Source organism: Colletotrichum truncatum, assembly GCF_014235925.2.
Source record: "Colletotrichum truncatum strain CMES1059 chromosome Unknown Contig_0008, whole genome shotgun sequence".
NCBI classification, from domain to species: domain Eukaryota; kingdom Fungi; phylum Ascomycota; class Sordariomycetes; order Glomerellales; family Glomerellaceae; genus Colletotrichum; species Colletotrichum truncatum.
The window spans coordinates 3,355,720-3,370,442 of record NW_027222405.1 but is presented as its reverse complement, the minus strand read 5'-3'; the positions used below and the strand labels follow the sequence as shown (position 1 = coordinate 3,370,442).

The following is a 14,723-nucleotide window of genomic DNA, read 5'->3' as shown; positions in this document are numbered from 1 at the left end:
GCCGCACTTGGGGCAGTGTATCCAGAACAATTCTGTAGCACCGTATTGTTAGCTACGTGTAAGACCACGGCCGCATGACTGATGGCCAAACAAAACGAATGCGAACCCTAACAACCGAGGGTACTAATGATAGAGAAGTGAGAGGTTTCTCTTGTAGATACCTTACTCCGTCATATTTATACCATCACCCATTTATATCTCCAAGAAGATTCCTGGTATTAGTAAAGCAAGTGCTGATCTATTATGTTGGCTGCGGCCGTCGAGCGATGATGAGTTCGAATTGGAGCACTAGAGCCTCCGATTTTGCCCCGGAGAAACACATCTTGCCACGAGGTGATAGCATACCATTTCTGCGCTCGTTGTTGAACACGTCGTTCGTCCCTTTTCTATCGAGGTTAGCTGTTTATACCCTTCTCATTTTAGCCTTAAGCTGACATTAACTTATGCTAACAAACGAACCTGGATGAGCTAATATAGCATCCTGTCTCCGATGCGACCCATCTTGTTAACACGCGTTTACTGTGCTAGGTCCTAGGTTTTTGAAGTCCTCCGCAAGACTGCCAGACATTGCCAATTTGGGTATTATGGCTAATGCAGTGAATGACACATATTTACAGATGTACGCTCTCCTACGGGCCGCGAAGCTCTGCATGATCTATCTTTCCAAGCCCCAATTTTCGATAGTTATTGGGCAAAAACATACAACACTAGACCTTCCCTGGTCATCATCGACCCAACTACCAATCCGGCCCACAGACTCCATTTTCCGAGCCAAAGGCAACCAGCAAGCGATGCTTCAACAACCAATAAATTGAACCAGACTGCCACGCTGACTGGTCATAATGAACATGAATAGTTTTTCCTGCAAAGAGTTTTCTACAAGGCTCGATTTTCCTCTCAAAGTTTTGTTGTCGCCGCTTCTCCTAGTGAGTGCTGGTTAGTTGCACAAAACTAGTCGCAACACCTAGAGGCAAAAGGTACCCAGGGCCCGAAACCGGTCAGTCTATTGCCTGACGTACAACGAGGCGCTTCTGCTCACCACGGCCGTCATGCTACTTCTGACCGCATTCTAGATATTTTGGTAATAATACTATTATAATCGGAGCTTCGGCTTGCTTCTATGGTTTGTTGGCCTAACCTCCTCGCAATACTAAGATAACATACTTTCTCCTTGCTCTATCCCTTCTCTCTTTCCTCTACCTTACCTTCCGCGAAGCCGACTGAGGCCACGGACAGGCACAGCTAGATGGAAAGCCCCAAAAATATTATGATTCGCTAAGAACACTCAAAAGAGCATTAATAGTATACAAAGTATTAAGGTCCAAAGAGGGGCTACATGCTTAGCGGAAGTTGCCGGAGCCGTGGCAGCGGGAAAGTGGGATTCCTCTTTGCTTCTTAATGCAGGCAGTAATAGCACCACCGACCCAAGAGACTCCCTCGTATGAGCCTTCCTCACGAGAGTCGGCCATAAAGGTACCGGTTTGCTTCAAAGAGCCAACACAGCCCTGGAAGGTGCGTCCGTACCGACGGTTGGTCCAGGGCATGGTGATGACGGTACCGGTGTAGCCGTCGTCGATGGTGCCGCGGATCAAAGTTCCCACCTCAGTCTTCCAGGAACGGGAGTAGTTGATGCCCAGCTTAAGGCCCAGCACTTTCTTGATAAGCCCAAGATCAATACCAGCGCTAACCTGAACCTTGTTCTCGATACTAAAGGACTTTGAAATCCTAATATCTATGCCGTTACGGCCAGCGCCAATGATAACGGGGGACATTTGCACGTCCCAGTCGACGAATCGCTGAGTCCTGTCGACAACAAACTGGAAGTTGCTGTTACAGTCCCGCTTGTCGAGGCTGGTGTCGTTGACGATGTTCTCTGCAAAAGCATCGCCAGACTTGAGGAAATCGTAGTCAACCTCGGGGGCTCCAAAAGAGGCACCTGAGCTCTCAACAAATAGCTTCCAAGCCTCCTCGGTAACAATTTGAGCTGGATAGAGTCAGCGAAAGTCATTTTTCATTTCGGTACTCGTTCAATGATCCAGGCAGACAGTATTACGTACCTCGGTTGTCACCAACAACAAGGACCTCGCCGTTGCGGAGGGTGCGGTCAATCTCGGTCACATTGACAGCAGCCTCGCTCTCAATGATGGGAGCAGCGATAACGGCAGAAATCGCCGACAAAAGGGCGAAGAGGCGTAAGGAAACCATCTTCGCTTGGAGGATATGGAGATGATAGGGGCGAGTCGGGTGCGAAAGAATAGGATAGCAAACAGGTAGCCAAGACCAGCCGACGTTTCGCGGGAGTTGCTACAGATTTATAATGATCTCTGACTGCTATTCTGCTTCATTCTCTCATCCATCTCAGGTATCCAACCACTATCAACTACTGTTCCACAACTACTGTTCCACTCTAGATGGATATTCTGCCCGGATATTGATTAGTACTCCCCTTCGTATTGTGTTTCATTTAGTTTTAATTTGCACAGGTCAGCCTTACGAGTCATAGCCAAATGCTTATCTGCGTTAGCGTCCGCCTTGGTATAATGTGGGAAATTTTCAAAGTGCTTCATTTGAGTTTTAAGCATGATACATCTAGATCGAAGCTACCTAGTTGAGGATCTGCAACAAAGTTTCTAGATAGGTCTTGGCAGCTTAATCCCAACATGTGGAATTGTATGAAATGTAGGCTACGAAACGGGCCACAATCCGATACAGCTCCAGACCCCATGAGCTTGGCGATGTGCGGATTCTCTGCCATGGAAAAGACCACTGAAGCACTGCCATTCGTCAGAGCATGGCTAACCCTTCAGTCGGCGCAGGCTTGCTGTGATTGTGCTTTTGAACTAAGAACATGTCCCTAACACTCTTGGTTCGGGGAATCCTGAAAGTGCGAGCAGATTTCCAATTGGTGAGAAACCTGGCAAGGGACAAGTGCTGCATTGAACAGGGCTCCAGCAAGCCTCTCCCGACTTTCCCAAATGGACGCATCTGGGTCAGGGTGGGCATTGGGAGGTTCCAAAAAAGAAGAACACGAGGAGTGGACAAGGTGATGAGACCAACTATGAACGGCGGTGGGCTGAGTCTAGGCTGCCAATGGGGACTGTTGATGATGCCCACGTGATGGACAGACGAAGCCTACGGCCTTGTCCTTATTCTCGTATGGGCAGGAGAGCATTACTGTTTTTCCCCATTGGTATGTAACTATTGGTGGGATGTTCAAGTTTGTTTGCTACCGAGCGAGGTAATTTAATAACCTTGACGCATATTAACAGGTCGTAAATTTAAGCGTTGATCTTCGGCAGGCAGTTGTGTAGTATTGAGAGATTCGAAATCCGGCAATCAAATAGTGTGACAGTGTGCTAATCTTATTATATAGAGCCTCGAGTCGCGGGACGTCAACTAATTGGTTCCTTACTGTCTCGCCCGCTAGGGTACCCTTGCTTGACATTCACGAACGCACGTGTTCGCCCCTGCATCTATCTGATATTTCCTGACAGAAACGAAGAAGGAAAGCAGTCGAAGTCCACGTGTTGATGACACACCTTGCCTTCGCGGTCTCTCATTCGCTTGACCTGCTGCGAATTCCTATTGAGTCGATTTTTGGACTGAAGTGGTCCTTGTGGTCTCGAATTCCCTTTATCATTTAAATAAGCAAGGATACTTATTGCCGAAAAACAGCACTGAGAGCAAGTGTGTTATGTTCGAACAAATTGTTAGTTATTAAACTAAGACTCAAGATCTCTGATGCCATTTTCCCTCATCTTTGAGAGTGTCTGCGATGAGGAAAGAGGAAATCCTCGTCGTCGGAATTACCTTTATCTCTAATGCTCCTCCAGACAATTTTCACTATGATTGCTTAGTAAGCTACAGTAGTTTGGGACACATAAATGATGTGGAGCGAGCTCAAGCTGGCAAGGAGGTGATGTCCTAGTAAGATAATTCTAATGTTCCTCGAGTGCAAGACTGAAATCTGCGAAAGGCCCGGATTTTTGGGCCTCTGCCTTCCGGTCGTGGCGTTGGCTCGTGGAAATAAACAGTGGCCCAAGCTGCGGCAGGCGCATTGGCGGAGAACTGTGGCTTCTGATTCGTTACTTCGGGAGTCCTATCAACAAAAGGCAGTCTCTCATGGTGCACTTGATGTCGCTTCCACACTTTACCATCTTCCATGACATGTCATTCTTGTTGCTTTTTTCTTGAGAAAACATAATAAAACAGAGACCTTCGGGAAAAGTCTTCCAATTTTACAAATTGCAAGCACCGCGCCGCGACCTCATGCGCTGAGATTCTTTTTTCCCTTCTTCTTTCCCTTTTGTTTGGAGGAAAAGGCGATCTGATCAGAAAAAAATCATACTCTCTTGTCTATATTTTGCGATCACTTGAAAAACGCATCCTGATATGCACGGCGAAACTTCCCACTCCACTTCATATAGACATGATCATATCCAGAATCGGAGATGGTCCAATCGTTTCTTTTTCAAGAATCATGACGAAGAGAAAGAGCACGGATATGTGGTGGGAACCCGACTTGGACCTTCTCAAGTTTATGTTATTGGCTCGATTGGCTCTGCTCGCACCCTGCCCCTATCGAGAACTAACTTCTACTACTTTTGAAGTGGCTGCCGGAAACTGGATTGGCATTGAAGCTTGGTAGGTAGTCTGCAGGACCATAGAGACAGAACAGTCATCAGCTGAATATTCTCAAAATCAACCTCAGCCTAATGATACTTTAAAGTCCGACTAAATCGTTATGAAAACAGTGAAGTCTTTGAAGAGCTGACTTGTGCTCTCTAAGGCGTTCAACTGCATGAGCCTCCAAAGCATTGCCTATTGCATGGCCCATGTACCAGACCGCTTCGCTCTAAGTACTGTCTTTTCAATTGACCCAGGACTAAAGCAACATTTATCAAGCCACGACCACCATAGCATAAAATTCTCATAACTCTCAATGCATATAAACTGCTTTGCCAAGATTAACTTTCGACATGGTCTGTCTAGTCTCGCAAGTCATTGGCGAGGCCTTGACACGATGTGGATACTCACCGAACGATTGAAGTCTTGACACAAAAGCATGTTTACCCGCTAACTCAACAACAGGACCTTCAGTCTGGCCCTGCTTCGGAGTTACAAACGATGACTTAAAAAATACCTCCAACAATCAAGCGGTGATTGAGCAGTACGTATGACACGTACAATCTGTATTCCATCAAAAACCTACTAAATATACATCAGCCTCTGTAATCAACGATACCTTAACAGAAAAAATAAAGGCTACTAGTATACAGCAGGTGAAGGTACATATTGGCATACGAGCGAGAGCCTTAATGCTCCTGGATATATCGGAGCGCCGACAAGGCTCAGGTCTCACAAGCGGGGTAACATTAAGAGACGGAGTTCTGCTACTAAGACTACGGGAACTAACTCTAATGCGGCCAAGCCAGATGTTTCTGTTTCTGTCACAAGCACAACCGCTGGAATTCGACATATAGTTCTCACAACCTACCTGCAGGAACTGCTCGTTAGCTATGAAAAGCACCTGGTTATCAAAGCTGACACGCTGCAGTCCACCACCCATTGGAAGTACGACAAAACCCCAGGAATACACGACAAAATAAGGGAATCCTGCGTTATTATCCTTGTTCTACTCTAAGAGCACCAGAGTTATGGATATCGATATAAGCGAGGATAAGCCTAGCGTTACATTCTACGACGTAGTTCCATCCGATATCAGTGCCTATGCGTCTAGGCAGGTGATCAACATATTCATTGAGAAGTACTTCACGAGCATGAATTACTCACTCGCCAATCTTTTCGAACAGATATATAAAGACTGTACCACTGCAAATAGAATTTCTTTATGGCAAGATATCATGGCTTTCACGGCCGGTAAAATTTCAGACTAGGCGGGCATGTTCACTATACCTTCTGAACTACTGTAGGTACTCAGCAATATTTCAAAATTAACGACCAACCTTAGTTTGGAGAATTGCAAGATCTAGAATACAGCTTTTGATAATTATCACAATAATGAACGGGTTACACTAGTATCTCAGGCGATCATAGTAAACCGCAAACAATATGACCGAATTAGCAAGGCTATACGTATACGCGCTTTGTCTATTCTAGAGACCATGAAGGTGAAACGGAGGTCCGCCATTAAGCCCTTCATCGAGTCATTCAGAATACGGAACAAAATCTGCTGAAGGACATTTTAGACATAAGTGCCCGTATCTTACATTACAGAGTAACTCATGAGCGCCTGGCTGAAATGGTGGGCACACTCAAGGAAGAAGCCAAGGTTTGTCTTGAGGAGCTAGAAAATCCTGTCGTAGCGGGCCAATACCACTGAGTGAAGTGGTGCTTATGAATTGCTTTCTTTCTTTAGTCCGGGGAGGGCTATCTGAGAAATCTTTTATGGCTTTGTTATGGCCCGTTCGGCATCATTAACTGAAGACATAGGCCTTACCTACACCGACGGCTACGCTAATGTTTCTGTCCTCCGCCTACTGGGCCCCGTGCTTAGCTATCCAGCCGCCTAGCGGGCCAGCACTTTCTCACACGTATCTATGTGGGGTATGAGAGACTACATCCCTGCCAACATGCTTTATGTAGATCTTCCACAATTATGCATCTATAACAGTCTGAGAGAGGTAACATCATACCGGAATAATGCCGATAGAGAGGAATGACTACTTTTGGTTTCGTAATGCTTATGGTAGTTTCTCTTTGATTTTCTGTCGATTAGGAAGAATATCTCATGTAGCCAGAGGGAAAATGGCCACTTCACGAAAGCAGCCGCGAGTTCTGACTGCCCCACGACCTCCTTGCATCGCACGACACAAGGCATCTGCAACTGTAGCGCCACTTCATACCCGGCTTGGTCACGGGTATTTCACTTGCTATCTTATGTTAAGGTGCGGAGCACCTTCGGCTGAATATGGTCGAGACTCCTTTTTTTTAGCAAAACTGCCTACCCACCCAGTCAGGATACAACAGGGGTTAACAAACATATTGGCAAGATCGGTGAGCAATCATGACTCAGGGCAAAGCGTTGTATTTTTTTTTTTTTTGTCCTGAAACATTTATGTTCTATATTCCAAGCAAAATCTTTAGGAATTCGTCTAGCAGCACCCAAGAATCATCTGGGGTTGTGCCAATTGACAACAGTCATTTAGATTTAAGAGTGCCTTTACTTGAACGTTACTCCGCGCTGTATGATCTAAACTAGTAAGAGGACCAAGCGAGTCATACAAGACCTGAAAGAGATCAATATTGTGGGAAAGCCCCAGTACGCCATGACTTCAAGCTCCGCAATGGGAGTTAACCGCGTCACCGCCCTTACTGACAACTCCCAAAGGGGTAAATCCCTCATCCGTCATTTTAAGAAAACAAATGATCAGTATCCTATACTAAGCTATGTAAACATCCTTTCTTACGTAACAATATCTGTTAGTGAAGCTACTGGCTCTTGGGTAACAAATGGGCGAGAATGTACCAAGGTAACTACCGGCTAGCTCGACCATCACTAAGTCGCATGACCTCTTGCCACGCTTTAAAAGTAAGACCTAGTTGCTGTTCTAGGCGAAAAAACATATTGGATGTGTTTTCTCTTCCGCAACTCTTCTATTCACCTCAAGATTTTAGAACTAGATAATTGAAAATGAAGGCTTCTCTAGTACTCTGCCCTCTCAGCCTGCTGATAAGCAGTGCCATGGGCGTCGACATGAGTAAATATGAAGCAGAAAGTGGCGTCGATGCTTCATTCGAGCCGTTTCTTGAAGCGTAAGTTAGTCCTATTTGAGAGCTTGCCCAACGCAATTCCACAACAACCCAGACTCAACTTTACGATATAATCTATACTTGGCATTCTGTCCCGCTGCACAAAAGCTGACATAACCGACAAGCCTGTACGCTTCCGCAGAGGATTACAAAGCAACCGACACTTTCACCGACTACTTCGTCCCGGAGACCGGCCGACTGGTTGTCCTTGAGAACGTTGCGCAGGGCCCCGACGCCATCGTTAAGCTCAAGGAAGCGCTGCTCCCACCGACAGGTGAGAAGCACTGGAACCACCTGCCCAACGTCACGTCTGTGTACTCCGAGAGTGCCACCGAGAAAATCTACAACGTTCTCGGAGTCATTCAAACGCGATTCGATGGCGGTAACTGTTCTGCAGCATAGTAAGTTTCACTTTTAGTCAAGTCGCGTTATTTTCAATGTGCCTTTCTTGCTAGTTCATTGTCATGATAGATAACTAACAAAGTCTTACAACCAACAGCTACTCCAGCCGCTTCACAGTTAAGAAAGACAGTGACGGTAACGTCTTGAACCAGCCGCACAGCGGTAGTCTCGCCTTGTACGATGACTACATTGTGAGCCCTGCTGAATCCCCCACGCACATTCCTTGCTAGAGGAAAGGAGATGATGGTGGGGTTATTTGACATTAACGCGTCGAGCATCGGTATACAATGCATCGCTTTGTTGCCCGGCCCGATAGCCAGAAGTTCGCGATGCACCCTGAGACATATTCTTGTTTAGAGATTCATGATATGATGTTGTTGACTGAGGTTTGGAATAATGTTTTAAGTTAAATAAACACAAATGACCAAATTTTGTTCATATTTAGTAGGAACAATATCTCATAGTACGAGATAGGTGATGTTTAATCAGTAACCATGTGACTTGTGGTAGCATTATATGACATCTGGGTTTAGTGGAAATGTGAAAAAAAAGAACAAAAAATATTTACCTCATCTTCACAACAAGTTTGGCATCCTAAGAAATCAAACCGTGTTTTATACATGATACATTCTAACAACACATCATCAATGCAGTCAGTCCTTAACAGACTATCAGTAATGGAATCAATGTCGACTTCGTCCAAGTTGCTTGGTCAAGGACGCCGGGGCATCTTATGAAAGACTGAATTTTCGAGATACAAGATCTGCAGCTTTGTCGTCTACGAAGCATACAGATTTGAAAGAGAGTGACGAATGATTGGACTTAAGCAGGTGGATCATGTTCCCGAGAACACTTTCTTTTCTAATGACTGTTATGTTTTGTTTGAATGGCATGAAAACTCTTCAAAAGTCAACATGAGAACATCAATTAAATGACATTCACTTGCTTTGAGGCTGAACGGATATCATCGTCTCCGGAAAATCTCGGAAGCCTCATGCCATGTACTCCGAGGCCTTGTTTATGGGCAAAAATCAAGCGGCCAATCGAACCCAGACACGAGGCCAGAATATTCGTAGAAGATCTCCAGACAAAGGAGATCGGCACAGCTTAAGTTAAGTAAAAAATTCAGAATGTCAGCCTTCAAAAGGGCCGAATGGACAGTTGAGTGCTTCCGAAAACCTTGTGTCTCCATCTGTAGGTTTCACAGGGGGTGAAACAGGGGGTGAAACGGAATTCCGTTCGTCAATAACAAATAACAGTAAATTGGTTCTAATCGATGGTTCATGATGATAGTTGAAAGTGGTGTTGTTGACTAGAAGGTGGGGATATTCCCCCTTGGCCTGTCACGTGGGTCTGGGAGGCTTGGGCCTCTCAGCCTGGCGGGCGTGTGGCTGGAAGTGCCACACGGCTCCGTATTCCAACTATCGCAACACTGGAAACTCTCTTTTTATGGTGTTGAAGCGGTTGGAATACGTTGTCCCTATACAGTTCCGTCTCCTCGTCAATTCGGCCTCCTATCCCTACTTTCTCCCGTAGTTACGGTCTTGTTACCCATCCCTCCATACGTATCGTTATCGTGTTGCTATCAACGAATCTCTCGAGGGCTCGATTTGGTTTGCTCTTCGTGAGGGCATCAGCAGGGTTGTCTTCGCCGTTAATCCAACGAATTTCTTGTAGTTCTCGTCTTTCGTACGATTGTCTCAACGCCATGATATCGATCATGAGTCGCTTTTCTTTGGTAGTGCCCAGCTTCACGAGACACTCGTACAGCGAATAAGAATCGGTACAGACAACTGTCTGAATCGTTGGTAGGTTGAGGTGGTCAGTGATTGTCGCCAGGGTTGTGGCGAGGGCGTAGGCCATATCGACGCCAGCGACCATCCCGTAGATCTCTGACGCTAATACGCTGCGGGTGACTCGTTTACTCTTCGTAGAGCTGTAATGAACGAGGTTACCGTGAATCGTGAATTCTCCGTTGTTGCTGTCAGAGGAAGTGTCGTTGGCTAGGATGATCAGAAACCCTAATTGGGAGGAGAGGTCGTGGTTATTAGCGAACGACCCGTCAACGAAAACGAATAGCTTGGCTGTTGTAAGGTCGAGTGGGATAAACGTTATTCCTCGGTTAGGCGATTCTATTTGCCATCGAATCCGTTGATTCAGTGCTTTTATCGCTTCTGGCGAGGGGTCTTGGTGTTGGGCAGCAGTGGATAAATCGAAACAGGCCTCGGGTTGGCAAATTGACGCGATGTACGCCCCTCTGGCGCGTTGTTCGACATATTGCTGTTTTGGGTTGGGTTTAGTAGTCTCAATACATCGTAACTTCTTGGCTTGTCCCTTTTGCCTCAAATTGATCGAATTGTCGGTTGACAGCGCGATTATCCCTCCGTTGAATTGGAGGGGTTCGTCAATTGTGAGGATATTCTTCGCTTTTGCCGTAAAAGCCGCTTTTTCTAACTGTTCGTCTTCTAATTGTGAGAACGCCTTGTCTGACAAACCGAGGGTATCGTCGGTTTGCATGCCGATACAGCCAAAGTGTGGATTTTCGGTAGATGAGATCAATAGGCATGGATCGTACGAAGAAGTAACCATCTGGAGATTCTCTCTGTGATGCTTGTGATACGTTGCCCACCAGTGGGTTCCAGCTTCTGCGATTCCGTACAGAGGCTTCACAACCTCCATAATGGTCCCTTTTGGGTACTGGTCTTGAATTTGCTTCGGTGGGTAGGCGAGAATAGTACGATTGAGCCTTGTGGAGGATTGAACGTAGGCTTGTGTGATATCTCGAAGCCATAGTTGTTTCCCTTCTCGTAGGAGTGACGGGGTAATTGACAGAATTAGCCGTTGACTCGCCCGTTGAATCGTTGGCGATTGGGTCAATATAGCCTTCTTGCTATCGTCGGCGTAACCCTGTATTACAAGTCTCGATTTCTCGTAGGGTTCGGTTGTTTTACCCTTGACTTCGTTGACGATACGAGATCGGAAGATTCGTACGTTCTGGTGCCTTCTCTTATTGAACTGGGTGAATTTGAACACTCCTCTAGCGATGAGGCTGTTGATCTCTTGTTTAGTTGACTGTTCGAACGGTTCGCCTGGTGTAGTAATAACACCTTCTCGTCGTAGTTTGATTGCCAATTCTTCGTCTGCTTGCTCCTTAATCGATAGGAATATTTGTTGATAATCCGGGTCATCGTTGAATTCCTCTGTGAAGTGGGCGATTGGCAGTGGTCTCTTCCGGGGTCTGCCCGGGCGTCTTCTCGGTGGCTCCGGTGCCTCTTGCGGTTCGTCCGGTTCACTGCCTCCGCCGGCGACGATAATTTCGTCGCGTACTACTTCCTGCTGCGGTATCTCAGCTTCGGGTTCTTCTTCTTCTGGCGCGGCGATGGAATTAGGTGGTTGATCGGGATCTTCGTAGTATGGTTTGACTACGGTAGACCGGAAGGTCTTCGGACCACGTGGCGTATCGACAGTACAGGTTTCGCCGTTTATGGCTGCTAAAGTAAACGGTCCGGTCCAGCCCTTCTTTTCGCGTACATCGTACATATCGCCGCTGTATTTCATATCGTCGGGGTATAGTTTCGCGAATTCTGTTAATTGCTTTCCGATACGGTCTGTTGACTCGTATGGTTGGAAGTCTGTTAACGGAGAGACCGTGGGATGTGGCGGTCGGTACGGTAGTTGCCACTGTTGTTGTTCTTGTGGAGGAGGTGGCTGTAGGGTTGGTTCGACTCTTCCTCCTGTGCTGTTGGCTACTGTTGCCGGTCTCGTGATCTCTTCGTGGAATTCGGGGTCTTTTATCAGAGCCTTCAGGTTGCGATATCTCTTGACGCCTTGTTCGAGTTCTTGGGGTGACCAGTAGTGGAATTCTTCCTTTTTGAGGGCTAATGCCACGTTTTTCGAGATTTTCTTGCCATCCATTTCGACGTAGACGCCGTTACCGATTAAATGGTCTCTGAAGAATCGTAGGATTGGGGGAGGTACGTTCTGGAAGTCTTCTTCTGACCAGTCGGCGAAATCGGGAGAAACTTCGTTCCATAGCTCGAGGCCCGTGAGATTCCTCTTCTCATAGGTCTCAAGTAGGAAACCCATATAGGAACCCAGTTGCTGTGGGCTAGCGTTTGTAAGGTCGATTGCCCAGTTGCCCCATACTGCTGGATCGATCATACTTTCGATTCTCTGTGGGATGGGGACTGTTGATTGGCTTTTGGCAGTGACGCCGCTCGCGGGCGATCCTTCTCGTGAATTTCGCTCCATTCTGACAGTATAAAAGGATTACTTCTGTTTAGAATCTTGAATTCTAATCCTCAACAGCGTCAGCTGCGATTGGTGCAAGATGCAGGCCTGGAAGTGGGAGTCAAAAGACGATTCGGGATATTACGATTCTAAGGGGAAAGAATCGTGAAATCGGGGATTTTCGTCGGTTCGTCGTTTGTTTCCGTCGGCGCCGTTCTCGCTGATGTTCTCGAGGGGTGTGAGGGTATACACAGGTCTCGAATTGGTAGGGAGAGAGTTCTACCGTAGATTCTCTCGTGAATCTCTCTTTCTCGCTTCGGGCTTCGCTCCTCACTGTTGGGAAGTTTAGAATCTAGCGGACAGTTGGCCTTATGACGCCCACAACCACGTGCGTTTCTCCTAAGCCGCAGCCTCGGAGGCGTATACGTATAGCTGTATAGGCGGATTACCGCCGGTAGTCTCCGCTCGCCTTTCGGCGTGTTCTTCTTCTGGTAGGGAGGTCTCTTGTGGCAGGCGCCTCGCGGTTGGCACCTCGTCTGGGGATTTATTGAGAAACTAGCGGGCGCCTCGTGATTGGCACCGCGCGTGGGGGATAGTTGTAGTTGGGGAAGTTGTTGTCCCTTGTGGGATTCGTGAATCTTCGCCCTTGTGGCGTGAAGAGGTTGGAAGACCGTCGATTCGGTAGGTCTCTTCTTCTGGTGGTTGAAAACGCGTGATGGAACGCTCTTGCCAGCGATAATTGGCTGCGATTAACCTTATCCCGCCTAGGGTGAGCGTAGCAGTCCCTAGGTTACTCGAATAATCGGATTGCTGGTAGATTCGAGGAAAAGAAGCTTTCTTCTGCTGGTTTCCGTAGATCCCAGTTACTCTCGCTTCTTCTCTCGTTAGCACGAAATCCCTACTTTTACCTGGGCTTGGGTATCCAGTTCAAGAAGTCGTCTCTTCTGGTGTTGACCTTGCTGATCTGCGGTTTGTCCGTAGCAGAGTGGTAATTGTGAAGTTAACCAAATTAATGGCAACTGTGAGGTTTACCACTGATCAGTGTAGGTTTCACAGGGGGTGAAACAGGGGGTGAAACGGAATTCCGTTCGTCAATAACAAATAACAGTAAATTGGTTCTAATCGATGGTTCATGATGATAGTTGAAAGTGGTGTTGTTGACTAGAAGGTGGGGATATTCCCCCTTGGCCTGTCACGTGGGTCTGGGAGGCTTGGGCCTCTCAGCCTGGCGGGCGTGTGGCTGGAAGTGCCACACGGCTCCGTATTCCAACTATCGCAACACCATCAGAGTCTCGTAGAGGCTACGTGGTTACCCACAGCCATTAATATCAAAGAAGTCTAAGGGCCAGACACAACGCAGTGTGTTTACCGGTACGTTATTTCGTTGCCTTTCTGGCGTCTTTGATATGTTGACAAATTCCAAATTTGCCGGCGCTAGAAAACACTCAATGATCTTGTTCACTGGTTTTAGCGGACAGAGGCATGCTAGACTGATAGCTTATATTTGAGTCAAGGCTCTAGCTCCAAAACTCCTTAATTGCTAGACTGTTACTTGTGTACTTTGAGCCTGGGTATATTATTTACTTATCATTTCATGTGTGCCGGAGACAATAGTCTATAGCAAAATGTCTCCTCTGTAAAAAGGCTAGTCACAATACTTGATACTTAGTGTTCTTCTCCTTTCCCACTCTTTTAATTCTTATTTAAGGGTCTGAAGTAAAAGTTACACTTTCCAGGATTCCAAACTGTTTACCTACTCTCCTATGGCCTAGCTGTACGTCACTGCGTTACAGTTGCGTGCGGAGCCTTCCAACCTGTAGGAAATTTGGGTAGTACAGACGCCTACTAGAGTTGCTACTTACTTTATGTGTCTTGGGATGCTATAAACAGAGGTTATCGCCCTCTAGAAATGGCCCCTTGACACTAACACACACAAACTCTTTGTAGTTATAACATGACTACCACAAACGTGTGGGTGCCAGGCGTCGCGGACACTGACTTATCTACGTCTGTGTCCCAAAAGAAGCCAGCACAACGAGTTGTGGATGTTCAATAAGTGGGTAGCGCATGCAAAAGTTGTTATCCTAGTAATACATTCCGATTCAGTACCGGTCGAGTATGTTAGACGATTTGACGGCAAAATGGTCGAAGTGTCTCAGCCAATCGCAATGCTGGTAGGCGTGGAAAAAGTTGAGGAGACCATATTTGTATCGTTTGATTGGAAATAAGGGCGTTGAGAAACGTTGCATCGTGTATAGTATCACATCCCGTGATCATACAAATTTGCACTCAGTTTCGTCATTTATCCTACCTTTGCG

General features: G+C 46.6%; 3 protein-coding genes across 3 annotated transcripts; 1 reads left to right on the top strand and 2 right to left on the bottom strand.

The window, feature by feature from the left end:
* Positions 1–1,340: 1,340 nt before the first annotated feature.
* CTRU02_212409 (uncharacterized protein) lies at positions 1,341–2,205 on the bottom strand (the record flags this gene model as incomplete). Its single annotated transcript, XM_036726961.1, has 2 exons — positions 1,341–1,984; positions 2,058–2,205. 2 exons carry the CDS (start codon positions 2,203–2,205, stop codon positions 1,341–1,343), a joined length of 792 nt encoding a protein of 263 aa, XP_036581205.1.
* Positions 2,206–7,654: 5,449 nt separating this feature from the next.
* On the top strand, positions 7,655–8,405 carry CTRU02_212408 (uncharacterized protein; the record flags this gene model as incomplete). The annotated part of the gene is made up of 3 exons (XM_036726962.1): positions 7,655–7,776; positions 7,899–8,174; positions 8,273–8,405. The coding sequence occupies 3 exons, from the start codon at positions 7,655–7,657 to the stop codon at positions 8,403–8,405; spliced, it is 531 nt and encodes a 176-aa protein (XP_036581206.1).
* A 1,306-nt stretch (positions 8,406–9,711) lies between these two features.
* On the bottom strand, positions 9,712–12,426 carry CTRU02_212407 (uncharacterized protein; the record flags this gene model as incomplete). The annotated part of the gene is made up of 1 exon (XM_070205832.1): positions 9,712–12,426. One exon carries the CDS (start codon positions 12,424–12,426, stop codon positions 9,712–9,714), a length of 2,715 nt encoding a protein of 904 aa, XP_070060645.1.
* Between the last annotated feature and the right edge of the window lie 2,297 nt (positions 12,427–14,723).